General features: G+C 49.0%; 5 protein-coding genes and 1 long non-coding RNA gene across 10 annotated transcripts in view; 3 read left to right on the top strand and 3 right to left on the bottom strand.

The window, feature by feature from the left end:
• The window catches only part of LOC1273531 (ecdysone 20-monooxygenase), a 28,395-nt gene extending 21,585 nt beyond the window's left edge, over positions 1-6,810 (top strand). The window contains exons 1-8 of one of the 3 annotated variants that reach the window (XM_061652335.1): positions 1,023-1,362; positions 4,007-4,583; positions 4,687-4,877; positions 4,944-5,142; positions 5,220-5,382; positions 5,464-5,700; positions 5,802-6,029; positions 6,130-6,810. In XM_061652335.1, the coding sequence (XP_061508319.1) occupies positions 1,341-1,362; positions 4,007-4,583; positions 4,687-4,877; positions 4,944-5,142; positions 5,220-5,382; positions 5,464-5,700; positions 5,802-6,029; positions 6,130-6,237 (1,725 nt within the window). In that variant the 5' untranslated portion in view covers positions 1,023-1,340 and the 3' untranslated portion in view covers positions 6,238-6,810. Of the gene's footprint in view, positions 1-1,022; positions 1,363-1,863; positions 2,273-4,006; positions 4,584-4,686; positions 4,878-4,943; positions 5,143-5,219; positions 5,383-5,463; positions 5,701-5,801; positions 6,030-6,129 lie in introns of those variants that run through there. The other 2 variants (XM_061652334.1, XM_061652336.1) reach the window with 2 other exon arrangements.
• LOC133392265 (uncharacterized) lies at positions 14-4,029 on the bottom strand. Its single transcript, XR_009765577.1, has 2 exons — positions 2,418-4,029; positions 14-2,353 (listed from the first exon to the last, which is right to left on the bottom strand). It is a non-coding gene; the product is annotated as an uncharacterized LOC133392265 (long non-coding RNA).
• A 141-nt stretch (positions 6,811-6,951) lies between the features above and the next one.
• Positions 6,952-23,728, bottom strand: LOC1273532 (kinesin-like protein KIF3A). The gene is made up of 5 exons (XM_312517.6): positions 23,565-23,728; positions 23,218-23,433; positions 9,358-10,517; positions 8,834-9,251; positions 6,952-8,758 (listed from the first exon to the last, which is right to left on the bottom strand). Exons 1-5 carry the CDS (start codon positions 23,568-23,570, stop codon positions 8,501-8,503), a joined length of 2,058 nt encoding a protein of 685 aa, XP_312517.6. The 5' UTR covers positions 23,571-23,728; the 3' UTR covers positions 6,952-8,500.
• LOC1273533 (uncharacterized) lies at positions 11,979-22,525 on the top strand. Of its 3 annotated transcripts, none has more exons than XM_312518.6 (5): positions 11,979-12,190; positions 19,855-19,985; positions 20,976-21,136; positions 21,223-21,351; positions 21,435-22,525. In XM_312518.6, exons 2-5 carry the CDS (start codon positions 19,872-19,874, stop codon positions 21,541-21,543), a joined length of 513 nt encoding a protein of 170 aa, XP_312518.6. In that variant the 5' UTR covers positions 11,979-12,190; positions 19,855-19,871; the 3' UTR covers positions 21,544-22,525. The 3 variants fall into 3 exon arrangements, with proteins under 3 accessions (XP_312518.6, XP_003436122.2, XP_061508340.1); XM_003436074.2 differs by lacking the exon at positions 11,979-12,190 and adding an exon at positions 18,340-18,891; XM_061652356.1 differs by lacking the exon at positions 11,979-12,190 and adding an exon at positions 19,055-19,117.
• A 26-nt stretch (positions 23,729-23,754) lies between the features above and the next one.
• Positions 23,755-25,087, top strand: LOC1273534 (protein OPI10 homolog). The gene is made up of 4 exons (XM_312519.5): positions 23,755-24,036; positions 24,124-24,253; positions 24,332-24,570; positions 24,644-25,087. Exons 1-4 carry the CDS (start codon positions 23,998-24,000, stop codon positions 24,839-24,841), a joined length of 606 nt encoding a protein of 201 aa, XP_312519.3. The 5' UTR covers positions 23,755-23,997; the 3' UTR covers positions 24,842-25,087.
• On the bottom strand, positions 24,972-27,704 carry LOC1273535 (cysteine sulfinic acid decarboxylase). Its single transcript, XM_312520.6, has 4 exons — positions 27,126-27,704; positions 26,454-26,641; positions 26,147-26,372; positions 24,972-26,081 (listed from the first exon to the last, which is right to left on the bottom strand). The coding sequence occupies exons 1-4, from the start codon at positions 27,345-27,347 to the stop codon at positions 25,152-25,154; spliced, it is 1,566 nt and encodes a 521-aa protein (XP_312520.5). The 5' UTR covers positions 27,348-27,704; the 3' UTR covers positions 24,972-25,151.
• Positions 27,705-27,996: the final 292 nt, after the last annotated feature.

Below are 27,996 nucleotides of genomic sequence, written 5' to 3'. Positions count from 1 at the left end.
TTGACTATGCTGATAGTGTTGATGCAAAGAAGTACAAACATTGACGTTGTATATTTCAAACAGAAAAAGGAAAACACAAACGATTGTAAGATAGTGCAGATTATTCCGAAAGAATCCGAAGTTGCTTCGTCGGTTACAGTTTAAAATTTCAAGAGCACCGTTCGTGGCAATGAAATGATAAGGCACCTTTCGAACGTCACACGAGCGACTCGGTCAGCTGATAGATAGTGTACCGCAATCTAATAATTGTTTTGATTCCGCTCCACTTCTCTCGTTCTCTCTCTCTCTCTCTCTCTCTCTTTCTTTCTTTTTCTCCCCGTCTCTGTGTTTGTTCTCTTTTTCGCCTTTTATTTGCTGTCGTTTATGCGCCTACAAATCTCATTCGGTACGCATCACTACGCACGGTGGGACAATTCTATGAACAAGTGGGAACGCTAGCTTACTGCTCCAGTGTGACCATTTCGTCATGGCAACCGTGTGGTTGTTTCGCATTTCACTCAATTACAACTTTATTAGAGGAAAAAAGTAATATTGGTCGATGAGTTAATGTGTAATTAACCATAGTATGTTACGGTGGGGTTCACACCTTGTTACAGCGTACTCAAACATGACTAATTGCTAACAATCGTGCTGGTGCAATTTCTATAAATGAGACTAATTAAAATTACATATTTACATATACACTTTTTCGAATTTCCAAACAATGTGTTAAAAGTGGGCTTACTTCTTTCAACCTGCACCTTATCGCACATAAAAGACAGGCAAAAATACTTTCAAAGGGTCTTGAGTTTGCGACGAAATTGTTGAATATTAAAATGAAACAACAACCGATTAAATACAGCACGTATTTATTTACTGAAACCAATTTCAGAGCAACCCCACCACACTGTTGTTTGTTTGTTGTGTAGCAAAACACGGACTTTGTTTGTTTGTTTTTGAACAGAAAAGCGTACACACAGCAAAACGAAAACGGCCAATCGAACTGCAGCAATACTGCAGCCGCAAAAGTATTTCTACACCAGTAATCAACCATTTTGCCTAACATTTATTAGTAGGGGTAGCTATGCTTTGATCACACTTTTCGCCGAACCGTTCAGAAGTGTGCGTCGGCTGTGCTATAATCGTTAAAATGATAAGTTATCACCGCAATCACAGGTTGTGAAAAAACAGGAAAAAAAAGGAAAGAAGGTTCCTTTTACATAAATACTTTAATAAATGAAGTGCAGTGGAAATAAAGCGAAATAAATTACGCTGTTGAACATTGAAACATTTTACGCATATTTAGAGAAACCCCATTTGAAGTATTTTACCAGTATTGGTTCAACTCAACAAACACAACCATGTGCAACGCAGCCACCTGTGGTAAGCAAAGTGTAAAACGCAAATGCACCATTTGTCATCACTCATTGCGCATCTGTCCCATAGTGCGTAGTACGCTTTAAGCCCCGCATACAATGTGTACCGGTCAGTTGTGTGCAAAAAGCTTGCAGCACCAAACGCTCCTCCGATTACCAGCACCTTTGTTTGACATTTGGAGGAAGGGGAGAGGGTGGTGAGTGGAGGCTATGTTTCGAATTTTATCATCCCCTCCAGAGCAAGAGAGAAACTCGCGGAAAGAGAGAGAGAGAGAGAGAGAGAGAGGGAGAGAACCGTTTCGGGATCGAATTTAAAGATCACCAAATCATGAACCACCAACACCCTAACAGGTAGACCCCCGGGCAGGTGTTTTTTGCGATGCCCTTGGGAGGAAGGAGGGAAAACGAAGGACGTGTCCGCGAAGTACGTCCAAGACGCAGCTACACCCGCGACATCGCGCCGCTCCGTTTTTTTTTTTTGCCCTCTTCTTTCGGCAGTGGCCGAATTAGTTCGTTAAATAACGTCGCGCTGATAAGCGGGGCGTAAGCGCGCTCCCGTGTTGTACAGCTGCCGCCGCTCGAGCAACAGTTCTGCCCTGGTGGGGCCACCTGCGCCACACAGTGAAACGGGATAGTCCCAGCTGCTCGCACGCATCTCGCAGTCTTGTGCGTTTTGGTTGGTGCTGCTGTTGATACAACAGCAAAGCGCTGCAGGTGTATTTAGACGCGCGTTAGTAAGAAGGCTAATCTAATTGTGCACTAACACGACACCGCTAGAGCTGCGGCGTCCCGAACGTGTTTGAACAGGATACTGCCGTTGCGTCGGGACGGGCCGTTTGCGATCGGGATACTCTAACCACCGGATCGATGATCGGTCTGTTACAGGATGGATTGCATCGGTGCTGAGATGATGATGGGTAAGGTAGTTTAGGGAAGGTTTAGAGATGCGCCACAAATAATGCCAACGCCAATCAAAAATGTCCCCCAATTTACGTCATCTGATTAGTAGAAGAGCAATCATAAAAGAGAGAAGATAAAAAAAAAGCATAAGGCAACACTTACCGCCAAACTCGTTTCATAACTCACTGCGGTACGCAACACCAACGCAGCTTCTCAGCGCGCTTGCGGGAGAGAGTGGCCGGCTGTGGGCGCGCAAGTGAGCGAGCGAGCGAGCGTACGGGCGAGCGAGCGAGAACGCAAGCGATCCCGAGTGCCGTTTTGTGGCCGTGGCCGTGACCGTGATCGTGATATTCAGCGGGGACGCGTGCGTGGCACGGCCGGTTGGTGATGGCGGTGGTGGTGGTTTGTTGTTGTCGGATTTGTATTTCTTTTCTTTTCCGCTCGCCGTCCTCCGCACCCAAACCCTCCTTGTATCCCGTCGACATGATGCTGCTGCTGCTTGATCGATGGCTTCGTAGTTGTGTGGGCTGAAAAAAGCATAACTGACTGGTTTAGAAGGCATTTTTTTGTTTGTTTTAATTTTACAAAGTGCATCGTGTATGGTGAAAAAAAAACACTTAAAATAAGTAGTTATTTCTTAATACGTTCCTCAACGCAGGTTTGTGTGCGAATGATCTTTTTGTCGATCAAACCGAACCGAAAGTGAAAGAGCGTGAGAGAGTGCGAGAGAATGAGTGTGAGCGATCAAGTGAGCGCTTTTGCTAATTTTGTGATCTCACCATAGTGAGAAAGATAAACGATCGCGATGACTCGTTACTCGTTGGTAGTACCAAATCGAGCTTTTGGTTTTGCTGAGCTTAATTTGAGCGAAAAAAAAACACTCAATTAAAAGAGCGAAAGATAATGAGGAACGCTACGCAGCAAAACACACATACTAACTATACATTCGCTATCAACGACCTTTACCTTTATCGCAGTTGCAGTTGATAAGGGCCGGGGGGGGGGGAGGTAGGGTAAAGATTTGAATGTTTTTTGGGGCAAATTTCGTGCAAATTATCGCGCACGATGGCCGCAACAGCAAAACCACCGCTCACCGGGAAGATAACGCCCGCCGACCAGTGCACTGAAGGACGCTCAAAGGACGCCGCGTGTTACCCTCCTGCGTTACCACCCATACCGTTGTATCGCTGCATCGATTAGCCACATACGAGTTTATGGGTTTATTGTCCCATCGAGCGGGCTGAAGGGGCATTTCGGGGACATTGTTTGTTCGCCATGTCGTCGGGGAGTTGATATTGGAGAAATGGAAATTGTAATCAGCCCTTATCGTGGCGGGCGGAGAGGGTATCCTAATTGTAGGTCATTTTATACTGCGACGTGCTGGTAGTGACCAGCATTTTCATCTGTTTATCTAATTCCGGCTTTGGCATGACTAACATTGGTGACTTTGGTGAATAATCTACCTTTGGTTAAAAGAAAAACAATACCAAACTTAAACCGATAATTGAACAAATACTTCCTTTCGCATCATCCCATTCGAAAGCGGGCGGCCTTCACCTTGAATTCAAAACAGATACATCAACCCCATGCCACCACCGACAACTATCCCTTTTCTTTCGTGCCCCCGCTCTGCCCCTCCCCATCGGGCGGCATTGTTACGTCACTCAGAACGTCCCACCCACGTTGATCGCTGTTGGACTCTTCTCTGACCACCCAGTTTCACTCTCTCTCTCTCTCTCTCTCTCTCTCAGATATCGCCACGACGTACGATCGCACCATGTCGGTCACGATCGTGCTGTTCTACACGTTCGTCACGCTGTTTATGTTTCTGTCCTACAACCCGAAGCCGAAGAAGATCGTCGAGTCGATCCGCAGCTTCCTGCTGCATCTGCTGCAGCACAATGGCGATGCTGGAGCTGGTAGTGGTGGACTGCAGGCAGCAACGGCCTGCAACGCAGCGCAGACATCGCCTGTGTCGCCGCCCGCACCATCCCCCCCGCCGAACGACGCCGGTGTGCCGACGGTGCGATCGATCTGGGACATACCGGGACCGCGCCGGCTGCCCTTGATCGGCACCAAGTGGCGCTACTTTTTCGGCCGCCACCGGTACGCCAAGGTGCACGAAACGTTCATGGAGATGCACCGCCGGTACGGGCCGATCATGCTCGACGTCGACACCGTGCCGATCGTGAACCTGTTCGATCGTGCCGACATGGAGAAGGTGCTCCGGTACCCGAGCCGCTACCCGTTCCGCCCGCCGACCGAGATCGTCGAGGTGTACCGCAGCAGCCGGCCGGACCGGTTCGGTGTGACCAATCTGATCAACGCGTAAGCCACGACGAGCCGCTGGGGAACATACGATGTATGTTCTTCTCTCCCTCATGTCGCTACATGTTGTGCTTCTTTTTCTTCATTTCTCTTCCCTGTGTAGCCAAGGGGCAAAGTGGCACGAGCTGCGGGCCAAGCTGACCACCGGCATTACCTCCCGCCGGGTGCTGCAGGCGTTCATTCCGTCGGTCAACGAGATCTGTGACGATTTTGTCGATCTGGTGCGCCGACAGCGGGCGGACGATGGCACGATCCGCAACTTCCAGGACATTGCCAACTCGGTCGGGCTGGAGAGTGAGTGTGCGCTGTTGTGTGGAGGTCAGCCCCCCAGGTCGATAACGTGCGTTTCTCTTCTCCCAGTTATCTGCTGCCTTGTGCTCGGTCGCCGCATGGGCTATCTGACGACCAACCGGCAGAATGCGAAGTTTATGCGGCTGGCCGAAGCGGTCAAGGAGTCGTTCGTGTACATCGGCGAGAGCTACTTCGGGCTGAAGCTGTGGAAGTACGTGCCGACGCGGCTCTACAGCAACTTTGTCCGGTGTGAGGAGATCATCTACGAGTAAGTTGCCCAAAGCGGGTGTCCTTAAATTCGCACAAAAAAAAAACGGTGTTTGATTAAACGCTTCTTCCCAACAGAACGATCGCGGAAATCGTTTATGAGGCGCTCGAGGAAGAGCAGCTCAACTGTCCCGATAACGATGTGAAGCACATCTTTATCAGCATCCTGCAGACCGAGGGGCTGGATACGAAGGAAAAGATATCCGGCATCATTGACCTCATCACCAGTGCCATAGAAACGGTGAGTGGCGTTTGCGGGCGTGCGATGTGGCGTGCTTTGTATAGTAATGTCGTCATCTGTTCCAAAATATCCACCCGGCAGCTATCCAACACACTCTCGTTCCTGCTGCACAACCTCAGCCAGACGGTGGAGTATCAGCGCGAGATTGCGCATGAGTTCGCCCACTGTGTGCAGCACATCACGAACGAGGATCTGGTGAGCGCCCGGTTCACCAAGGCCTGCATCCAGGAGTCGTACCGCATCTCGCCCACGACGCCCTGCTTGGCGCGCATCCTCGAGGAAGACTTCCAGCTGTCCGGGTACCATCTGCAGGCGGGAGTAAGTATCAGTTAATCTGCTGGCTTGGGAGCCGCACATGCCATCGCACGGGTACTTACGGGTATCATTCTTGTTGTTGTCTTTACCTTCCGATGCTGCAGACACTCGTACTGTGCCATACGCGAGTTGCCTGCCTGAGTGAGGACAACTTCCAGCAGGCGGATCGCTTCCTGCCGGACCGTTGGCTCGAGCAGCGGGACGAGAACGATAACGTGGTGAACAAGCGGGCGGAACCGGGTGCATCAGTCGTACTGCCCTTTGGCATCGGGCGGCGTATGTGCCCCGGTCAGAAGGTGATCGACATCGAGCTGACGCTCCTGGTGGCAAAGGTAGGATAGGCAAAAGGGTGGAGCCCCTGCATTCGTTTCGAGCACTTTCTTTAAACGCACTCTTCTTCTTCTTCTTCTTCTTCTTCCGGTTGCTTCACAGATATTCCAAAACTTTGAAATCGAGTACCGCAGCCCGCTCGATACACAGTTCCAGTTCCTGCTAGCACCGCGCACACCGATCGAGATTCGGTTCCGGGATCGGACGTAGTGACGTTCCCCTCTACCCCGGGGACACTTCTGTTCCGTTCGCAACTACCTCGTACTACACAAGTTCCGGTACTATTAGGAAGCGGGTGATGCTGCTTAGTAGATTTGCAGAAAGCGGGACGTACACCCGGCTACGCCCGTTAAGAATCATATTGATTAGATCGCGCTGCGCGATCAGCAGAACTACCTTGAATAGAGAACTGATATATTAATATGAATTCCTAGTGTAGAGTAGTAGCAGGCAAACCCTAGCAACCGGTCAGGATCCACGATCACACTATAAAACTGACTGTACTGTAGAGACTGTGTAGCCTATTACTGTTGTGGCCTGTGAATCGCTCTAGTAAGGGGAAAGGCTATTAGAAAGGCTTAGACCCGAGTAATCGACGCGAACTGCGCGAGCTTGCTTTTACGTCAGGTCATTAGCGTACCGCCATCATGCGTTGATACAGCGAAGGGATGGGAAGGGTTGGCTCGTTTTGTGCGACCGAAGATACACTATTTATTACGTATACAGCTCCAGATGTACAAATTTACCAGTTATTTAAGCAATATATATAAACAAAATATCTAACATCGCACTGTTTTACGAACCGAGGGAGTGAGAGCCGTTTGATTAATGTGATGACCGTTAAAAGGGAGAGTGTTGTTTAATGTCGAACGAATTAACGCTTCTGCTTTTCACTTCATTCCAAACGCGAACGAAGCGCAAACATTTATCGTTTTTCTAGTGTATTTCAATGCCATCTACAGTACAAATATGCAAACGTTTGTTCGTGTGTGAGTGTTTGTGTTTGTGTTGAGTATTATTGTTAGTTTTAATTGCAAATAACGCTATAAAAAGGTTTCTTTTATCCCTTGCTAAGTGACGTTCCTCGCGTTTAGTGCTTATGCCAAGTCATGTTTTGTTGCCTTAAACTTTCTTAAAGCGGAAAAACACTGTCTCATTGAGTAGTAAGTTTGATTATGGGTGAGCGGTATTGCTTCCAAACTGAAGCAACTGTGACTAGCCTATAAAATACATATTTACGTTCCTTTTTCTCTCGTCCTCCTATCCGGCTAAGAGTGGACTGGGGGATGGTTATGATGGGGTTGACCTTGTTCGCTACGGTTTTTGCTGGTTGAAATGCTCGATACAAAATAGTGTAAGTAGAACGTTGTCCTTTAGTTTGTGTAATGCCACTAAATGCAACAAAGAGGCGCGTGCAAATGAAATCGTTAATAATCGTGGATGAGTGGAAGTCGTGTGCCCACACTACCTAAAATCGTAAACGGAATCGTACCTGCACTGTACATAACAAAATAAAGTTTCCCATTATCATTTTTTCGGCTAAACATTACTGGAAATATTGTCACAACCACAGCAAAATCTTGTTCTACGACTGTTGTTTTTGGTTACCGATCTCGTGATGTATCTATGAAATTAAGGGAGTGAGTTTTAATTTCTCATGTTTAGTATACGCTGAAGCGATAGTTTGTCCTACATCCTTCCTAAACTTAAAATGTTAAATGATTTTGTTTAAATATTCACTCAAAACGAGTTACGTGTTCCGGCATGAGACCTCGCAAGGATGTAAGCCCCTATCCTTGGCCCTATTTTACGTTCCTATGTCTGGTAGCTGGTTTGAAATCATTCCGACATGGCGGCTGGCATGTGTAAGCATTGTCTAGTTTAAATAAAGGTTCACGCGCGCTATACATACAGTAAAGCAACACAGCACAGTAAGTGCGCACTGGTATATATGCTACTGAAACAATAAGCGTCAACTTGCAGTCAACAAAAAATACCTTGTGTAATATAAAATACCTCAAATAATAACTTGCACCCACCTCCAACGGGTTTGCCCGCACGGTCCGGTGTGAGCTCTCGCTCCTGTGTTGTGGTGTGGTTTTTGGTTAGCCGGGCGCACCACGGTCATATTCGTTCGTTCGCTCCGGATCTACTCATCAACAATCAAACTACCACTACTGACCATCATCGTTCACCGTTCGGAACGTAAAGCGACTAGTATCGAATTGCACGTTTCAGTGTAAAGCGAGTGTGTTGTTGGTGCCTGTTGTGCGTTTAGTGCCAAGCTTCCGTCACTCCATACGGTGAGGAAGCATTTTCACGAGGCACACCATTAGCGAAAACGATTGCTGAAATCTTGTGTTGTATCTCGTTTAAAGTTAAGTGACGTATATGCCTCCCAAACCATCCCATGAAAGCATAGAAAAAGCCTCATTTGAAGTATATGCCCCGTTCCAAACCCAGCCAAAGCGCTCTAATAGTACTTCCTGGCCGTGGTCGGGCGGGCAATGCCGGACGTGCGCGGTCTGGCCGTCTTGGCACGGATCGGCTCTGCCACGGAGTCCGTGTTGTAGCTAAGATACACGTGCGACAGGTCGATCAGATCCGTCTCTTTGGTGTTGACCTTTGGTTCGGGGATGTTTTTGCGCATGTTGTTGCCCGTGTACGCGACGCACTTGAGCTGCCACTCGCCAATGTCCTCGTTCCAGTGCGTAAACTTCTCGATCATGCTCTGCAAGGCGGGGAGAGATTGAAAAATGAACGATTTGCTTAGATAAGGCACAGCACGCCATCACACACGACGTACCTGATACTCCTTCGGAATGTACGAGTTAATGACCAGCTCGCAGAGGGCTAGCTCGCGCGACAGGCTGCGTATGTTCTCGTAGATGCCCTCCTTTTCCCGCTGCTGCTCCTGCTGCTGGTCGGCCAGCTCCGACTTGATGCTCATCAGCATGGACATGACGCGCTGCAGCTTCTTCGTTTTGCCGACGCACTCCTCCTGCAGCGAGCTGTACCGCTCCTCGATGTCGATCCGCTCCGCCTCGATCTTTTGCAGATTTTCCTTCAGCTCGCGCTCCGTCTTGGTGCGCTGCTCCAGCTCGGTGATTGAGTTTTCCAGCAGCAGCTCCTGCTCCTTCGCCTTCTCGAGCAGATTTTCGCCGCCGACCAGAATTTTGTTCTCCAGCGAGGACAGCTTGGCCCGCAGCTGATCCTGTTCCGATCTAAAAAAAAGGAAATGTTTACGTTAGAACCACCTTCTTTTCGCCCATCTCAAATGCTCCATACACACACGCACACACACACACACACACACACACACACACTCACTTTGCCTTCTTCAGCTCCTGCTGATTCTCCATCGCCTTCTTCTCCAGCAGCTCCTTCTCCGCGTCGCTCTTCTCCTTGCGCTCCCGGGCCTTCTCCTTGCGCTGCTTCTCCTTGCGCTCCAGCCGCTCGCGCTCCCGGTCCGCGTCCGGATCGCACTCCTCCTCCACCGCGTCCTCCTCATCCTCGCCCTCCCCGTCGCCGTCCTCTTCCTCCTCCTCGTCGCCGCTTTCGATGCCCTGCTGAAAGATGCCCTCCTCCAGCTGCCGCTTCAGCTCCTCGATTTCCTCCTGGAAGTGGCGCAGCAGCGCATCCTTCGGCTCCTCGTTGATGTGGGCCAGATTCTGGATGCTCTTCGCCCGGCACGCGTACCGCAGCGTCGAGATCGTCTCGACGTAGTTCGAGTCGGCCGGGCTGATGCTGGCGCACATGACCGTTTTGCTGTTGCCGCCGAGCGAATCCTGCAGCAGGCGCGTCAGCTTCGAGTTGCGGTACGGGATGTGCGTGCTCTTCCCGTCCACCAGCGCGCTGATCACGTTGCCCAGCACGGAAAGCGACAGGTTGATCTTGGTCGCCTCCTTCAGCCGCAGCCCGGACGATTGCGTCTTGCTCTGGCGCTCCGAGCCGGCCAGATCGACCAGCTGCAGCTTGCCCATGCGCACGTACTGCCGGCCCGCCTCGTCCGTCTCGCTCGACTCGACCGTGATGGAGAAGATCGCGTGCGAGCGGGACGACTCCGAGTTCATCTTGGTCGCGCCGACGACCCGGTTCTTGTTGCCCAGCTTCATGATGTTGTCCAGATCGTCCGCATTGTGCACCACGTACCCGCTCAGATCCTTCACGAACACGCCGATGTCGGCCCGCTCCTTCACCTCCAGGCTCTTGTTCAGCTCCTTGCCGAGCAGGTCGCGCACCTCCTCGTTGTAGATCTCCATGTAGCTGACGCGCACGAGGAACTTTTGGTTCTCCTTGCCCCGCGCAATGTGCCCGAAGATGTGCGCGAACGTGTTCGGGATGATGCCCTTGGTCTGCGGCGAGTCGGCACTGCCCGACATCGTGTACGTTTTGCCGGTGCCGGTCTGCCCGTACGCCAGGATGGTACCATTGTAGCCCTCCAGCACCTTGTCCACGATCGGGCGCGCAGTGTCCACGTACAGATCGATCTGCGGGGCAGAAGGGAAAAGCGGTGCGGGTTTTAGAACAAACAAAACTGGGGAAAACACATGTAGCGCACAAGCAACGCAAGCAATTTCTTCACACACGCCCGGGCGTTTTGGGCGTTTTGCTGCCAAGCTCGTAAAGCGCTTACAAATTAAATCAATTAACTTATTCTCCCAAATGTGCGCATGAGGCCAGCGCAAACGGTCCGCTATCCTGACCTAAACCATAATGCCCACCTAGTTTGTGGGAGAAGACTACTGATTCCGTTCAATGAAGTGCGCTAATTAAATCAATTATCCCCTATCCCACTCCTCTTTGGCAACGTTGGCGTCGAAGTTGCGCAAACCGTCGGGGGGGTTTGTCTGAGCAAAGTTGGTTGGCGCACGTTCTCGGACGCAGTTGGACGTTCTCGACGACCATTTAACCGCTGCAGACGTGCACGAGAATGATCGATCGCGATGACCCAAACCTTATATGAGGTAATCATCAAGCGACGTCGAGGGTGAGAGTGAGATAGAACAGTGTGTTAGTGTGCCACTGGAACACAGAAAGGCGTGATAAGAATGATTCATTCTGGGCATTTTTCACCCGTTAATCCGTTCCGCGTGAAACACGCCCTCAGGACAGTAAGCTAAAAATTGAATGAATTTACTGGTAAAAACGTGCAACTGACACCTTCAAACGCAGATCAGTGCAGTCAACTGCAGACTGCACACGCACACACACATACATACAAATCACTCAACTCATCGTGAGCTCGTTACAATGCTAATGGGGCGCTATTGATATGTCGTTTGTTGAATGCCAGTGCATTTCGGAGCTCACACCGGTAATGACCCTTTTGTTGCATTCCAATCCCTTCCACCGGCAGCGGCGCCCGTCTGCTGAATGCCATCAACATTCAAATTAGCACACAGGCGGGGCAGAGTGGTAGAGTGGATGCGAACACACAAAGAAAGCGCAGCTCCGAAGATCGACAAGTGTTAATAAGTGCTGGTATAGCCATTGTTGTAACCCTTATCAGTATAGAAGAAAAATAAAAATAAAATAAAGCCGATGTTTGCTAACTCCATACATTGCTTTACATGCTTCAAAGATAATTTACTTAAAAGTATTAAATTACAAAAAAAAAAAAAGAATTAACGACATTCACTGCACTTTAAGGGTTATTCATAGCCCGCGCTCTACCCTCACAAAGCTTTCGTGCAAGCTCATGCACGGTTTACACACACCCGCAAGTAGGGGTTGCTGTGCTTACCAAGCTCAAACATCACCACCACCACGAACAGCCTTCTATGTCGCCCGCACTGTGTGTCGCACCACCGTCCAGCATAAGCTGCGTGCTGTGCTGCGGCCCAACCACCCAACCAACACACACACATACACATATACTCCTCCCGCCACCCCGAAGCATAAAGGGGAATGTTGCCGTTACGGACCCCTTGCACGCGGTACGGCGTAGCGGAGACGGTTCAGTTTTGAGCGCGCTTTCCCCTAAACCGGACGTCTCCGTGCTGGGCGAGAGGTTCATTATCATCGTGGCGCAAGTGTCTACAACGGCGAGGGAAAATTTGAAACAATCGTGTTTGAAATCGTTACAAATTTAAACCACACTTGCTTTAAAATTAAAGCAAAAATAGTGAAATTGAACGTGATTTTGTACAATATTAAACAGGTTAGAGATGAGTTGAAAGTTTCATTCCGCTAAAACAGGCAACAATCCCAGTAAGATCTACCCCCAAAGATAATCTTACTGGTCCATCATGCCCGTCCTGCTCGTCGTACGCGTTTGTTCCACACTGTAATCATTGGCGTAAAATAATGGCTCTATTCGTGGTGCATCGGGCGTGTGCTAGAGAAATTGAATTGGGCGCGGTCCCGCCGACTGGGCTGACACATGCCATCGGAACATAATTTCCGAGCGTCCTCTCCTCAACTGGGGTGGGGGCTGAATGGACCCGACCCCATTTTAAGTGTAGATGAGACAGTATTATAATCCGTGGTGCGTTTTGCATTCGTTAGCAAGAAGTAATACACGTTGGCAGTTGACACAGGCAATAGATACACTGTTTGGTCTGTATTGGGTCGTGTAGAAAAAGCCTAACGGTAAATAGTCCCACGATTCGAGTGCCAGCAGATCGAACTGCTTGATCGAAACTGTTGGCTCGTTTTTTACTGCGCCTGTGTCGTTTAGTGCGTGGAAAAGTTTTGCGCCACAAAGGATAGCGTGCTGGCGGAAAAGTAGTAAACAAAGTTAGCGGCAAGCCCACAAGCAGTGTAGCAAAAATGTACATCCTTACTGAAGAACAAACCACCCAAAAAAGAGCTTCCAAAACAAAGCCAAGTCCTTGTCGTGACGGTGATGTTGGCATTAGAAATGGGAGTGTGTGTGATGTGATGTGATTCATGCTTTGTGACCTTTTTCTCTGTGGCGTTAACGATATAGAATATTAATTTCTGTACATCACACACACGGGGTGTGTCTGAGCTGGGCTTTAGCTTCTGAAGTTGATGAAAGCGATACGCACAATCACTGCGCGCACATAATTCCGATCTGCGTGTATCTCTCTCTACGCTCTACGCTGGCGGAATGTTGACAATCGAGTTTTGCTACAGGAAGAATGTGTATTGCCCAAAAGCTAGCTAACAACACTAGACACGTGAACAGGTGAAGAGAAGAGGAAAAATGGATCTATGAGACCAGCATGTCATAAGCGGACCGGTCTCTAATTTGTATACTTCTTTTGACCGGCCAACCATGCTGCTAGCGATATGGCTAGACTTTCAAATCCAACGTTTTAGCTGATTTTTAAAAATTCAACGGCTAACATTTGAAAATTCTACAAAATCACCCAAAGCGTAAAACAAACCAGTAAATGTACTTGCATTTCCCACTTGCTCGAGAATTGTCTACGCTCAATGTTAAAAATGAAAGTACCTTCGAGAAGAGAATGGTGCAATGATTCACACACATACAGTTGCCACCCAAGCCCTTTCGCAAGTTTGGTCACGTGGTGGACAAATGCACAAATGTACAATCGGGCAAGAAAATCGATAGCACAGCAGCAGGAGTAAACAAACATGCAACCGAGAGCAATTGCACGACGGCGTGCACAAAGCGCAAGTGTGTCCGTAATTGACGTGTTTTATCAAGCGCGGGAAAGCATCAAGCATGACCCGGGCGGTGTCGTGCCGTCGTTCCGGGTGTTTAGTGAACCGTAGCCACACTGACAAGTGGTTGGGAAGACATAAAATTCCGCCCCGTGCGGTCAAAGAACTGCATTCTGAGCTTGTCCAAAAAACGACTTTACAGGGCAGCGTCAACGAACTCTTCTGTTGTTGTGTCCCGTTTTTCGATCTTTTTGTTTACCATCTATTGGTTGTTGTTGATAACTGTTTTTTTGTTTACTGAACGTCTTTCAAGTTGACTTGCTCCTCGCAGACACGCATTACCCTCTCCGAATGCCATGCCTATGTTTATTTATCATCTATTCTGGCACGCTTTTACGCACCCTGGAAACGTCGTGCGTAGCTGGGTTTGAACTCTCCACAAAGCGGTTTCTGAATGTTGTCGTTCGCCACTAGAACACCGTTGAACAAATAAAGAACCCATTAGTGGTATTGCTTTCCCCCAGCAAAATGTAACATTTGCCCCAAAGCGAGAACATTCATCTTCTACAACCGTTTCACCTTTGCCTGCTTGAAGTAATTTGCCACTTCCCGTACAATACAATGCGCAAGTGAGGGGTAGTGCATCTACCAAACACTTCGTGTCGACTTCGTGCACGACTTTTCCAGACGCGGGTTATGACGTCGTCGGTACCTTCGCCGAGGTTGGAGTGTACCGTGACCCAATTGTGTTGCCGCTTCAGTGACACGCAACGCAAAGGAACCATTCTAAACGTTGGCCCACTCATCGCACCCTTTCGTGTGGTACGTTCTTGCGACCCCCGGCCTAAGAAACACCTGTGCAGACCGAAGGGTACACACCAAGCCGATATACAGGTGAACGTACGCTCGTGGTGGTGGTGGTGATGGTTGTCCTGCACTAGGTTCGTACCGCCGATTACGTGACTGTGGCCGGCGTGAAGAAAACCGAAGGAATCTAATGCTACCTTCACCACTTGCGAAGAGTGTCTTCGAAAGCAACAGGTACACAAAAAAAAAACCGGTCCACGGCGACAGCAGTGGTTGACTGTCGTGGCGAATTGAACAGTTCGCAGGATAGCAATCAATTACATTAATTTTACATCCCGCGTCATGATCGGATAAGTACACAGCAATTAGGCGCAATGTCCACACTTTGCCCGTACGCGAATGATCTTTGAATGGGATCTTGGAGAAATCGCTCTCTTAAATAATTGATCCTGTTTATCGTCCCGACACCACGTGATCGATAATAGTGACATGCATCATTCCGTCCAGATATGGGCAAGCCACGAAGCATGTGATAGTGGACTTCCGCTCAATGGCTTGCTGGCTTTGCGGCTGTCACGAGTGAAAGTTTATTTGTCTGTGGCTTCCGTCATGGGACGCATGCAGCCAGCTCGTTTGTATCGAGACAAATCATAATGCTATAAGCAACTGGTACCGGACATGGTAAACACGATATTCAACGCGTGTACCACTGAACGGTGGAAAATTCCGCTTCAATCCAGCGACTACTGGAGTGGATTCGGATTCCGACCGATTGCGAAGCGCAAAGAGGACACGATAACGTTCGCCACATAACGTCAGCCAAACATCATAACGTTCTCGAAGGTGCTAAACCGGTTGCTGGAGCAAAACAAATGCCGATCTCTGAAATGTGTCCTCCGCAGAAGACTGTCTCGCTTGGTCCATCTTTTCACAGTTTCCAGCCAAAAGCAGTACGAATTCCGATCGTAGTGTGTGATGGGCATCTTAAACAACGGCTACATAACAATGCAGGGATAGGTGTGCTTTGTCCACCCCATGACCCACCATGGAACAACACTGCACAGGAAAACAAAACGCGCGGGAAAGTTTTCCCAACCTTTCTCAATGCTCGCGGGCGTTCGTTGTCGGCTGCCACATGGTCTTTTTCACCGCTCATCGAAACGCTGGACACGTATAAAAGGCGAAACGTTTACAACCACCCACCCATCCACACCTATCCCTCTTATCTGTGTGTAAGTGTGTGTGTGATGCGGGAACACTAGACCCCAACAACAGTTACAATTACTTCACCGGAGCTTCCAAAAACGCATGAAAGAATGAGCAATCAGCAGGCACCCTTTCCTCTCGGGGGATGCACGATTTAAAGCACCCGCGCAAAAGAAAACATGGCTCTTTAAATCCGTGACCCTTTCTTCGGAGGTCCAACGGGCGTACAAAGGGGAAGCCCCAACGTGGGCTACCATTTCACGAGAGTAAACAAGCCTTTCTCTCTCAATTTGCTTCCTTCTTTTGCGACCGTGTCTCTCTCTCTCTCTCTCTCTCTTACTGGCGTAACGATCACAAACCACCCCAAAAGCTGGTTTGGCGGGTTTTTCTACAGGCCCCTTTTCTTCCAGGCGAGCGCACCGCAAAATTATGCTGCCCAGTGTGTGACTTTCATTCCCATTTTATGCTCGGGTGTCCAGCGCTTGTGTGTTACAGTTCATTCCTTCCGTCTCTCGCTTGTGTATTCCGCACCACAAACGCTCACAAACACGAAACTGTAGTGGTTGTAGCGCGTGGAAATCGTACTGCTGTTGTGGTCGTGCTGTGGCGCTCCCGATCCCGGGGTGGTGCTGGTAGCGCGGAAAAGCAGCGTGGCAGTATTTATTTTGATACGTATTTTGTTTTGGTTCGTCGTTTCGCGTCCAATGGCGGGGGGTTTTTGGCGTAGCGCTGCTAACACGCAACCACAACACATCGCGCGGGATTCAGCATGACTCAGATCTAGATTGAGTGGCGGGATGGCACGTAACGCGGAGCCGACTGAAATGTTCTAGCAACGAGGAGAATTAATTTAAAATCCATACACAGTAGCTAAATTATTTACAACCATACCGTGGTGGTGTGTTTGTGAATATTAGAAGGAAGTATATCTAATGGTTTTTAGCTTTCCACGTGAAGCTCCCATCACACACAACAGCTGGAGGCGTATATATTGTGCACTCACATTGTTGTGTTCCACTGAATGCGAGCACCATATTCCCATACGCCGCATTACATCCATTATTCGATTGTGCTGTCATGCTGCCGGCGCGTTTTTTTTCCTGTCAGCATCACCCCAACGAAGCTTTGAAATGTGTGTTGCTGCCGTGTCTATCAACTTCAAAGCCCTTCCAATCGAACCCTGTGGTGTGTTGTTTCGGTGTGGATTCGTGGGAGCTTTCACTTCCCACTTCCAAAAGGGAGAATGAGATGCGATGGTCACCTTCCCTTTGGCAAGGGGCGAGCAACAACGGGGAAGCAGCAAATATGTGCGTAAAATAACGCACAAGCCTGTTGCGTGGTAAGCACCCAATGCATCTTAGAGAAAGATTTGTTTGATCGCCTTCGAAGCCAAGGGGGGAGAGTTTTCTATTGCGTTGCGCGGGTTGCATAAGGCGATCTGTGAACCTGTCCGTGGTGCGCGAGTGCATCGCGCGGAAGACGCATAATGCGCTTGGGGTAATTTTTTTTATGCTCTTCTAAATCACACTCCATCCTTTCACTCTCAGGGAAGGTGGCAAACATTTGCATGCAATGCCTCCAATCACGACCGAACGAACGATTGAACGCGGTGACGATCGCTGTGAGAGTGATCATTAGCGGTGGCGGAATGCGCGCAGTGTGTGTGTGTTTTTTTTTTTTTGTATTAGATTCAATTTTATTTCAACAACTTTCTCTTGTCCACTGTTCCTGATGGTTTCCCGAGTCATCATTACCAATCCATGCATAAAGGACAGGGGGGAATGGAAACATTAATCAATACAAAAAAAAGTCCAGCAATACAACAAAAACCATTACTTCCAGCAATTGGCGCGGGGAGAGGGAGGCAATAGTGATGGAATTTTGCGTGACAAAAAGTGGGAAGAAAATTGTCCCCCCTTTGCATGGTTGGTGCTGGTTGGATGAGGAAAGGTGTGCGCATATCTACCCGACTTCCGCTGCGGGTATGACGATAACCAAACGTTCACACCACTCGGCGTTTGTGTGCTGTCGCATCTTGTCGCATTACAGCAGGGCCCGATGCAATATTGCATTCGAAACGATTCACGATGCAACGCTAAGTACGCACGGCCACGGCGACCAACCAGTTCCACTTTCCGCTGCCATTCCTTCCGAGAGAAAAATGGTGAGAAAAATGAAACCTCGTGTCGCCGCTGCTATCGACTTCAATCGTGCGGAAATCGTTCAGGCCAGTGCGCGGTTTTGCCTAAGAAAGGGCACCGGAACCAGAGCTACGCTTTGACAGCGAAGCACGACTCGACGAATGTTGGTACCAGCTATTGGGGGGGAAGAAACAAAAAAAAAGGCATCATAACCATTCGACAAACAGCACGCTTTCCTGGCAGCAGAGAGAGAGAGAGGGAGCGCATTGTGCCCAATGCTTGCCCCGTGCTTGTGTGTCATAAGAGGTACAAATTACAGCTCTTGCTTGTGCGGTGTGGAAACATGCAGCATACATGCTAACCATGCCCGCGATATCGGGTAGGATCGGATGAAGAGAAAGTTACAGATTCAAACCAAACGGGCACAACATTTAAATTGTAGACCGTTCGCGCTAACAGCTCCCTAAAATACCCCCCCATGAACGGGTGAGGTTTGGCTGTGCTAGAAGCTATAGTAGGTAGTAGCAGGCAGTGGGCACTTTACACATGAGTAAACCCATTCAAAATGGGATTTAAACAAAAAATGAAACCCATCATAACACTGCCGCTCTGCTCGCTACTGCTGTTGGTCATGCTGGTTAGAAATCGAAGATTATTGAGCACTGCTGTGCATCGTGCACCACACACCACTACACGCATCGGAAGTCGCGTGACGTTGTATAACAACACGATCGTCACCTTCGCATCAATATTCATCTCTGTGATGGGGTCGGTCCCTGGTGCAACTGGTCCCGGTGATTGAATCCCGGCCCTCAAAGTCAGTCACTTGCAGGTGGTGTTCATAGACACAGGCAGCTAGGCTAGGCTAGGGTGTATTGCAAGCGCTTTGCAACGGAGAACGCGTGCTGGGCGGGTCTGTCATCCATTACACGTTGGTTTGCTGTTTGCACCGCAGTCGGAAGAACCACACCCAAACGCAAACCCTTCGCGCCAACTATGGGCAATTCGAAGATTTCACGCGATCCAAAGAAAGAGGAAAGCAGCCCAACGGTGGAGGAAGAGGGTGTGGTGCCGGCGGAACCATTGCCGGCACAAAAACCGTCCCAAAACGGTAGGCTTCTTCTTGCGTGTCGTTGTGCGGGGTGTGGCGATAAGATTGATGTTAATTATCTGCGATTTTCGGGGAGAGACAGTAAGCAGGTTCATTAGAAGGAGTCTTTTACGTGTGCGATTTCTGAATGCTGATTCTAACAAATGTTAATACTTGCAGTGGTGTATTGCGGATTCAAAGAGGGACATTGTGTAGAGATTTGCTAACTGTTATACCATGAACATAGGTAGAGTATAAACAAATACGACGGCGTTGTTTGCTGCAAAACCGAATCCTAATCCACCGTAGCACCGATTAGTGTTGTTTTTTTTTTTTTTCTTAATCCAGCAATAGCGCAATGTTCCAAATAAGTGGCCACCAACATAATTAATCCAATTTAACAGCCTAACCACCATTATTAAACCCGTTTTGAATACAGAGTTAAAGTTGTGTTGTGTTGCGTCTCGTCGGTTTGGTTATTTACGCAAGTTTGTCACCCCACGCGTGCATTCCGTTATGACAGCAATTCCAGCGCGACCAACCAGACAAGACAAAGTCAGTAGGCAGGCAATTATTCAATTACCACCAATCTCCTACGCAATCTCAACCGTTCCGGCGCAAACGTGTTTCCTGTCGCGTCCAAGATGACGATCGATTGTAAAACACTTAACGAAAGAGCGGAACAAAATGTTACACTGACTAAACCTTCACTACCCTTCTTCCCGGTAGTGAGCATAAACAATAACAAAACGGTATTAATGTTCACGACAAGTGTTTGTATGGGCGCGCGCACGCGCTGTGTGGTTAACAACGCAATAGCAAAGTCTGCGCTTCGTACGCACGCGTATCCCTGCGTACGCAGGGCACGATCGCATGTTTTTTAGCGCAATGCTGTTTCACGCCACAATCAACCGTGTTAAGGAGCTTTGAACAACTAACTAATTACCATTTTTCTTATCATGCATTTCACCCCTCGCCTCACAGAAATCTCGCGTATTACGATGGCAAATGCAGAGTCCGGCGCTGATCAGGCCGATCGTGGCATGCGAAAGGAGTACTTCAACAGCAGCGGAGCGGGCAAGTTTTTGCCGCCGGTGCTGAAGCTGCTCGAGCTGGTAAGAACCATCTCACCCCCGTTTCCTTTTCAGCTATTTGTTCAAATTAAAACGATTCTAAACTGATGCTCATGCTTAACTGGTTCGGTCAAAAGGTCGGAGAAGGTGGCGGTGTTGTCGTCCGACGCAAACCATAGGATGATGTCAGTTTTGAGCGGCACAGTGGTCGCTATCGGCAACTGTTCGAGGCAGATCTGGAACGTATCTAGCATGTTCTGCTCAGATCTGTTCCCTTTTGCATAAACGAATTTAGTAGAAAATATGTTTACGAGTTCTAACCGAACCGACGGAAACCCATTCCTCGCACGTTATGCAACTACGACAAGCCGCGCGGTGCATGCAGTCGTTGAAGCAGTACATCGTAATAGTGGCAGCAAGTAGCACCAGCGCCACCACATCGCAATTAAATCACACAAACATCCCACACCACACTCCATTCTCCCACCACTGCACCGGACGCGTACAGATGAAAGATATCGATTGTCTTGCAAGAGTCAAACACAATCGACGCAATAACGCGACCGAGATGGCAAAAAAAAAAACACAGCGCAAGACTCCACACATCTGTGCTGCAACTGCTTGTTTTCTCACGGGCGCCCTTTTTGCTGCCGAGGGCTGTTCTGTACGGGTGTGATTGTCATCACTCATGCCATGCGTCATGAGTCAACGACGGTAAACTCTGTCGCTGGTGGCGGACTGGCGGAAGCACCCACAACGACCCGCATTCCGTCGCTGCGACTGTACCCGATGGAGGTGCGAGATTGTACGTCGGTAATTAGTGTCGTTCTAGAGCGGATATTCCTTTTAACTTCCCCTCGGTTCTCTTGTTGTACTTTGCATCGTCGTAAACCACTTGCCGAGGGTTCTTACTGCACCTGCCACCCTCCTTCCCTTTGCTGCCATAAAACTTATTTGCAAATTGGCCTGCTCGGCGTGCCAACAACAGCCACTCACGTTACATCGTCATCGTTTGCTCTCTGTAATTTGCAGGCTGTCGCAATCGTTTGCATCGGACTGATCGATGATCCGGCCCACCATTCGCGGCTGCGCGTGTTCATCTCATCGCGCACCGTTGCGCTGGCCTACGGGACGTTCGTCTTGTTTCTGGTATTTTCCGTGGTTTATCTGTTCGGAAAGGTCATTCGAGACAAGTATGTGTACCAGTTTGGCCGACGCTGCATGCATATCGGGTGACCGAACACCAAACATTGATCTACTTTTTCCATCCGCTCTGTAGCTTTCCGTGGAAACTTAGCTCGCTGCTGAACTTGACCGGTTTCATCTTATACCTGGCGACCGCCGCCTGCATCTTGAACGACTGGTCCGAGACGAAGAACCGCAACTACTGGCCGCCCAACACGCAAAGGTATGCGGTGCACGGCATTGCTTTCCGCACTTCAACAGTACTAATACTAAAACAAAATGTTTTTACTTCGATTTTCTTTGCAGAATGGATTTCCTGTGCGGTGCTGGCTCGGTTGCAGTGGTCGGCGCATTGTTCTATCTGATCGATCTAATTGTCACCGTGCGCCTAGGCATGAAGGGTGAAATCGAATGAACACATCGCCATCCCCGATGGAGGCATTTTTCTAACACTACGTTAACGTTAGGATAACAACACACTTTGTCATAATATTCTTCCATCCATTAGATGTTAAGCTTAATACGTTATCTATGTTATTATCTCTTTCGAAACAACCTGTAAATATCGAGACACATGAGCTATGCAAGCCAAACTATCGTTTATCCAGGTTTTCCAGTTGTGATTAGGTGCTGGAAAAATCTCCCCCCAACCAATTACCTCGGCCCAGTGACGAGACCGTCCAAATGAATCGTGAAAACGTTTTTTCCCCGTCCAAACTATAGCCTTTTAATCACTTTGAATGGTTCAAATTTTCACCATCACCAATCATTGAGCTATTTAAGCATTTTTGAGGGCATTTTGAACACATTGGTTCATAACTTTAAATGCAAATGCATTTCGTCCAATTAATTCGCAATCTCAGCAATAAGCTCTTCTTCACATTCACTTTAAATCGATTTTATAATTCGTCAGTACAACATTTTTTTTAGATGAGTGAAGAACTAATCTACCAAATATTAGAACGTAAGAAGCTGCAACGAACTACCGGAAAAGCCGTGAATATTGTACGACACGGTTTTCTACCATCATTATTTATGTTAAGCTTCTACCACCGTTAATGCATGTGCATTTTTGTTTTATCTCTAATTGTTAAGCGCACATATTTTGTCAATATTGTCCTTTCAATCGATGGTAACATCATTAGATTGCGAAGAAGAATGTTGTGCAGGATAGGCAGCGAGTGTTTTGTTCTCTTCAAAAGCCATACGTTAAATTACGTTGTTAAGCATAAAACAATGAAGATGGACGTTAATGTCCTCTTGTACAAAATAAGTTTTCTACAACTATCATTTAAGCAAATTTGCATTTCAAGATGAAACACGAAACATTACACTCTTTTGAGGAATACATTCGAATTTCTAATAAATCTAAAAGTTTTTGTCTCAATTCATAAAAAGGTAGCGTTTGATATGGGTATATTGGGAAAGAAAAAATTTTCAACAGTGTATAAATTAGATAAACCTGATATCATCTCATGCAACAAAATGAAACCTGATAAAAATAAAAAAACAAAATGTCTGCAAAACTATCGCAACATTATCATTTTTTTTTTCAATGTTTGTTCAATCGATTTGAAGCCTAACAAATGGACGTTCTTCGATAAGTGATTGATATTCGAACATTTTATCATTAGCAGAACTGTCCACACCAATTAAAAATATGCTTTACCTCATAACTACTCCGTTCTATTTGAAAATAATAACAGGTGGTCCAATTGCAAACTGCCCGTTTGCTTTTGGCCTTGAACCAGCGTTTTGCCTTGTCTCGTGTCGTTCGAAGATGCCATCTGGGTCATCAGCTGAACGTACATCGAAGCCTTACGGTGTAAAGCAATGGGGTAAAACACAACTAAAAGCAATTAACAATGGTGCAAACAGAGCTTTCCAGCCTGTACCCATCGGTCCACGCTGGTCATTACACGCGAAAGAGAAAGGAAACCGCACGGTGGCTCGGCGCACGAGGAGGCATGGTGGCCGGCCCACTCGCGCGGAGCCACTCAACCCATCATATATAATTGCAAACCGCGGTGGGCCACTCTAGCCAGTGGTGGGGCGGAATATTGTAAGCCCCACGTTGAATAACACGCACCTGTGTCGAATCCTCGCCGAAAACGTTATCAAAGTAGTACACCTTGGGCGGTTCGCTGGAGTTTGCGTTCGGCTTAACGACCGTGATGCTGCGATTGGATTTGTCCACCTTGATTACATTTTGGCTGCCAACGTCGAGCTCGCTTTTGTCCATCGGCCGGACCCGCACGACCACTCGAACGTTTTCAATTTCACCTTCATTTTTGATCGCTTCCTCCTACGGATGATAGAAAGGGGGAGGCGCCCCGATGGGCATATGTAGTATCAGTGCAAACACACGCACACGCAATGCGATGAAAGGGGTAAGTCTAGAGCGGTGATGTCATTGCTCCGAAATTAACTACAAACCGGCATTTTGTATGAATCCTTCGATTTCCTCGGCTGAGAACTGTTTCACACTAGCACAGCGCACCGTTTTTAAGCCAGCAAACCGTACAATTCACTTCATTTGGTAGCACTATTTCGGCAGCGGTGCTGGAAATTCGATTTTTCTATTTTGACAACAAAACATTGGCCTTTCTCGTTTGTTTGACAGATTCCGTTGCCAACGGGTAGTGCGCACGCTCACGGACAGAGGGCGCTTCGGCTGTCATAACAAAAGCCGATTTCGGGGTTTGACAGCCGGGAAATAGGACAGAAAAAAAGAACGAAAATGATAACACCAATTCTTCGGTTTTAGGCGGCTTCCGTGTAAATTGGCGTGCAATTTGTAATCTGTACTGAAAATAGAATATCAAGTGTGTCTCCTCAATAGTGTAAGCATAGGATTTTGTAAGCCACAATGTTAAACGCTCTCGGTGTGATTGTATCCGGTCGATTGGTAAGTTCGAGAACATGCAGTTGGGGCACTTTGCGTGGCATGGTACAGGGTACAGGGAGACTGACCGGCATCCGTTATGCTTTGTAGGTTCAAACCGATTTCCAGCAGATAAGTGATTCCCACTTTCTAATTACCATCCCGGATGCGGACAACGTGAACCATGTAGTGGTGTTTCTCACCGGGACCACCCCGTTTCCGGACGGTATGGCTGGAGGAGGTACGTTTTCTTCTTACCCGGTCCACTTGGCCTTGACACCGAAAATACAACCGTCCTTTGCCTTTTCTTTTGCTGCAGTCTACTTCAGCTGGCCGGATCCGAACGCACCGCCCAACTGGCAGCTGCTCGGCTACATTTCCAACACGAAACCGTCGGCTATCTTTAAAATATCGCAGCTCAAGAAGCTGGACGAAATAGCTGGCCAGTCCACGATGATGAACAACGTTTTCGGCAGCAATCTGCCCATCTCACATATCGCCCAGATCGGTGTGTCAATCGAGCCGGAAAGCTCGCTCGTGCAGCAAACGCCATCGACGGTAAGCATGACACAAGCCACCCAGGTTTGGACAGTGTGAATTAACGATCCCCTTCCCATTACCGCTCGCACAGACAACGTCCAGCACGTACTACCAGTTCGGCCAGAAGATAGTGGAGAACTTTTTCAACTTCGTTAGCAGCTTCTCGATAACGCAAAGCCAAATGACGCCGGCACCGAACGAAACGTTCGTGCCACTGTCGACGGTGCAAACGTGGTACACCAACTTCGAGCGGCGGTTGCAACAAAATCCAAACTTTTGGAAAAACTAAAAAACGCGATACGGGTTAGTGCGACATGTTCGGAATGGCCTTACGGGGTGGGTTGTTCTTTTCTTCGCGTCCCGGTTCCGATAGGCGTCGCATTGGAAGCAAACCGCATCCTTCACTAAAAAAGCACTGGTTTTTAATCATCCTCTAGCCTTAAATGCCTACTTCGTTCTAGCATCTTTATTTCTTTTGTAAACATTCATCAAAAGCGTCATTAAATGCGATAGATTTTGTGTTGATTTTCAGTAATTTCCGCGCAGTGTTACACCTTTAGCTTGGCTCTTCTTTTAGCAGCACTCTTGAGAAACTTTCCCTACCTCGGCAACTGCTCGCCGACGCGCTCGATCTCATCTATGACGTACCGCATCGTTTCGGGCGTTGGGCGCGGATGGCACGTCACGACCATGCGGAAAAAGTTTCCAATGCCTTTGTGTAGCAGCGGCACGTAGCCAACCAGCACGGTGCCACGCTTTACCATCTGCTCCTTAATGTCCGCCGTCACGCTGTACAGCCGTTGCCACCAGTCGGGCGTCTCCGGTTCCGTTCTCATCCACGTCGGCACGTACCAGAAGCTGATGTTGGTGTACTGGTACTCCTCCAGCACCAGCCGGAAACCGGCCCTGCTGCGCAGCTGCTCGTGCAGCGATTCCGCACACGCGAACGCATTGTCCACCAGCGACTCCAGCCCGGCCGAACCGCGCGCTTTGTACATGAGCCAAAACTTGAACGCATCCACCTTCCGGCCGCACTGCACGCTCTTGTCGCCCGTGTCGTACGAGATGTCGTAGAATTTGTCCTGCTGGAAGAGATAGTCCGCCTTGGCGGCATTGCACTCGTGCAGCAGACCCCGCTCCTTGATGAGGAAAATCGAACACTGCAACGGTGCGCCGAGCGTTTTGTGCGGGTTCCAGGCGAGCGACTGGGCACGGTTGGCACCGGCCAGCAGGTGTTTGTGTCGGTGGGAAAGCACCGCCGTCCCGCCGAGACACGCGTCTATGTGCAGCCAGACACCGTACCGTTGACAAACGTCCGCGATACGATTGAAGTCGTCGAACGCACCGAGCACGGTTGTACCGGCAGTGGCATTGACGAAGAACGGCTTCCGGCCGGAGTCGAATACCGACTGGATCGCTTGTTCGAGCTGCTCCGGGATCATGCAACCGCGCCGGTCACTTTTCACCTTTACGAGATTGTTCAACCCGATCCCAAGCCAATGTACGCCCTTCGTAATGCTGTAATGGGCCTGTGAAAGCGAGCGAGACTTGAGTGTAATTGCTTGAAAAGGATTCAGTAGAAGCGAAGACTTACATCTTCGGAGGTAAACACCACCAGCGGTTCGGGCAGCTTCGCCACCCCAATGCGCTTCACATCCGGAACCGTGCGATATCGGGCCGCCACCATGGCGTACATGTTGGACATGGAACCCCCGGGACAGAGGATCCCATCGCCCTCACCAAACTCGAACAGACGCAAGCATTTGTCGATCACTGCGTCCTCGATCAGGGTGAACGTTGGTCCAACCTCGAATGTGTATCTGTACGAAAAGGAAGAACCGTTCAAGATCAACCCTTGTGTCGTGTGTCTTCCCATAGTCCGCCCTTCTCCATTAACTTACTGGCTCGTGTTCAGTGCCTCCGTCAGCCAGCTCCCGGTCAGCCCGTACGGGTCGACCCCGGCAAACAGTTGATTGTGGAAGTGATTGTGACCGGTGCGCACGGAATAGTGCAACACTTGGCGTATGATCCGTTCGACCGTTGCCGCACTGCTCGGTGTCTGTTCATCCATTGGGAAGTGAATTAGTTGCTGGAAATGGGAAGAGATAGCTAGAGCATCAGTGCATCGCGTCAATGTCCAGTTGAGAAGCCGGTTTCACCCCTCCCATTATCATCGGGCCTTATATCTTCCCGAATAATGTAATCATTATCAATCACATGTCATCGTAATGGCTTTCGAGCGCAGCAGATAGAACGCGCCGTTGTCTAACCGAAAACGGCGCGGTCAACAGCCGCATTATCTACGCTAGCCCCAACTCAAATTGATCCCCAAACAACCACGCGGCTGTGGAAGTTATCTTATGGGGTCGGGACGAGTTTCGGGTGACAATGACCGCCGGTTGCGGCTTCCAAGATCAAGGTAAAGGCCGCACCAGTGAGATCACCGTTTGCGCGAATACGAATGACAACAACGATCTGCGCATGTGCGCAACACGCAACACGCACGCAAAGTTCTTCCCGTTATCTCCGTCCCACGAGACGAGGGGAGATGTTTATCACGATCATCTTCCTACCTTTAGATCCTCGGGATATACGAACGAAACCACCGGCTTCTGGTGCGTGCTCGGACCAAGGTAGCCCTCGTCCGCCAGCACCCGAAACACTCGCTCCAGTATGGTCCACTCATCACACTCGCCAGTAGCGTTCGGCGGCTTCGATGTTCCGTTGATGATCGGATGATCGGTGCTGATCGGTGGCTGATCCGGCAGACCATTCCGGCTGGGTGTAGTGGCCATCTTGTATGTGGTATCGCAAAAATCGGTCGCCTTCGAATCGCTTCTCTCACTCGCTGTACGACACGTACGACACACTCTGTGTACTGTGCACTGCGTTGCGTCCGGTATCTCGACACCGTCTGAGGCCCGATCTGTCACGATTTCTCGTTTTCACCGTGCTACTTATCGGTGCCTGCGCCGAGAGAAGCGGCGTGTCGGGTGGGAATGGGAAGAAACGCACGGCATAAACGGGACTGCGATGGGGCGATGCGGGCAGCGTGCTGTCGCGTGGCCTGGGACGCTTCGCAGCGACGCGCAAGCACGGCTAATCAGCTGAAAGGAGACGCTCTCCATTGCTCCTGCTCGCGGAGTGCGTTTGGCATTTGGCTGAGCGTAATGTAATTTATTTTATTTCTTCTTTTTTTCGTGCGACGCTATTACGCGGATGAACTAGCTCTCGCAGCATTGACGGGGAGTGAGGCGTTGTTATGGCTGCGCAAACGCAGCGTCGCAGCGTAAGCAAAGCGTTGATCTGTAGTAGGGTGGGTAATGTTTGTTTTGTTTGAAAGGGGGAAATGCGCCCGTCGGCGGGAGAATAGGACTGCATTTAATTCCGATGCGAAAGTACGCAACGTGCAATCGGTGGCCGATAGTGGAAGGGTAAATATTG

Source organism: Anopheles gambiae, chromosome 2 (assembly GCF_943734735.2).
Source record: "Anopheles gambiae chromosome 2, idAnoGambNW_F1_1, whole genome shotgun sequence".
NCBI lineage: Eukaryota > Metazoa > Arthropoda > Insecta > Diptera > Culicidae > Anopheles > Anopheles gambiae.
Note: the sequence above shows the minus strand (reverse complement) of the source record. Positions and strands in the feature narration are given on the sequence as shown.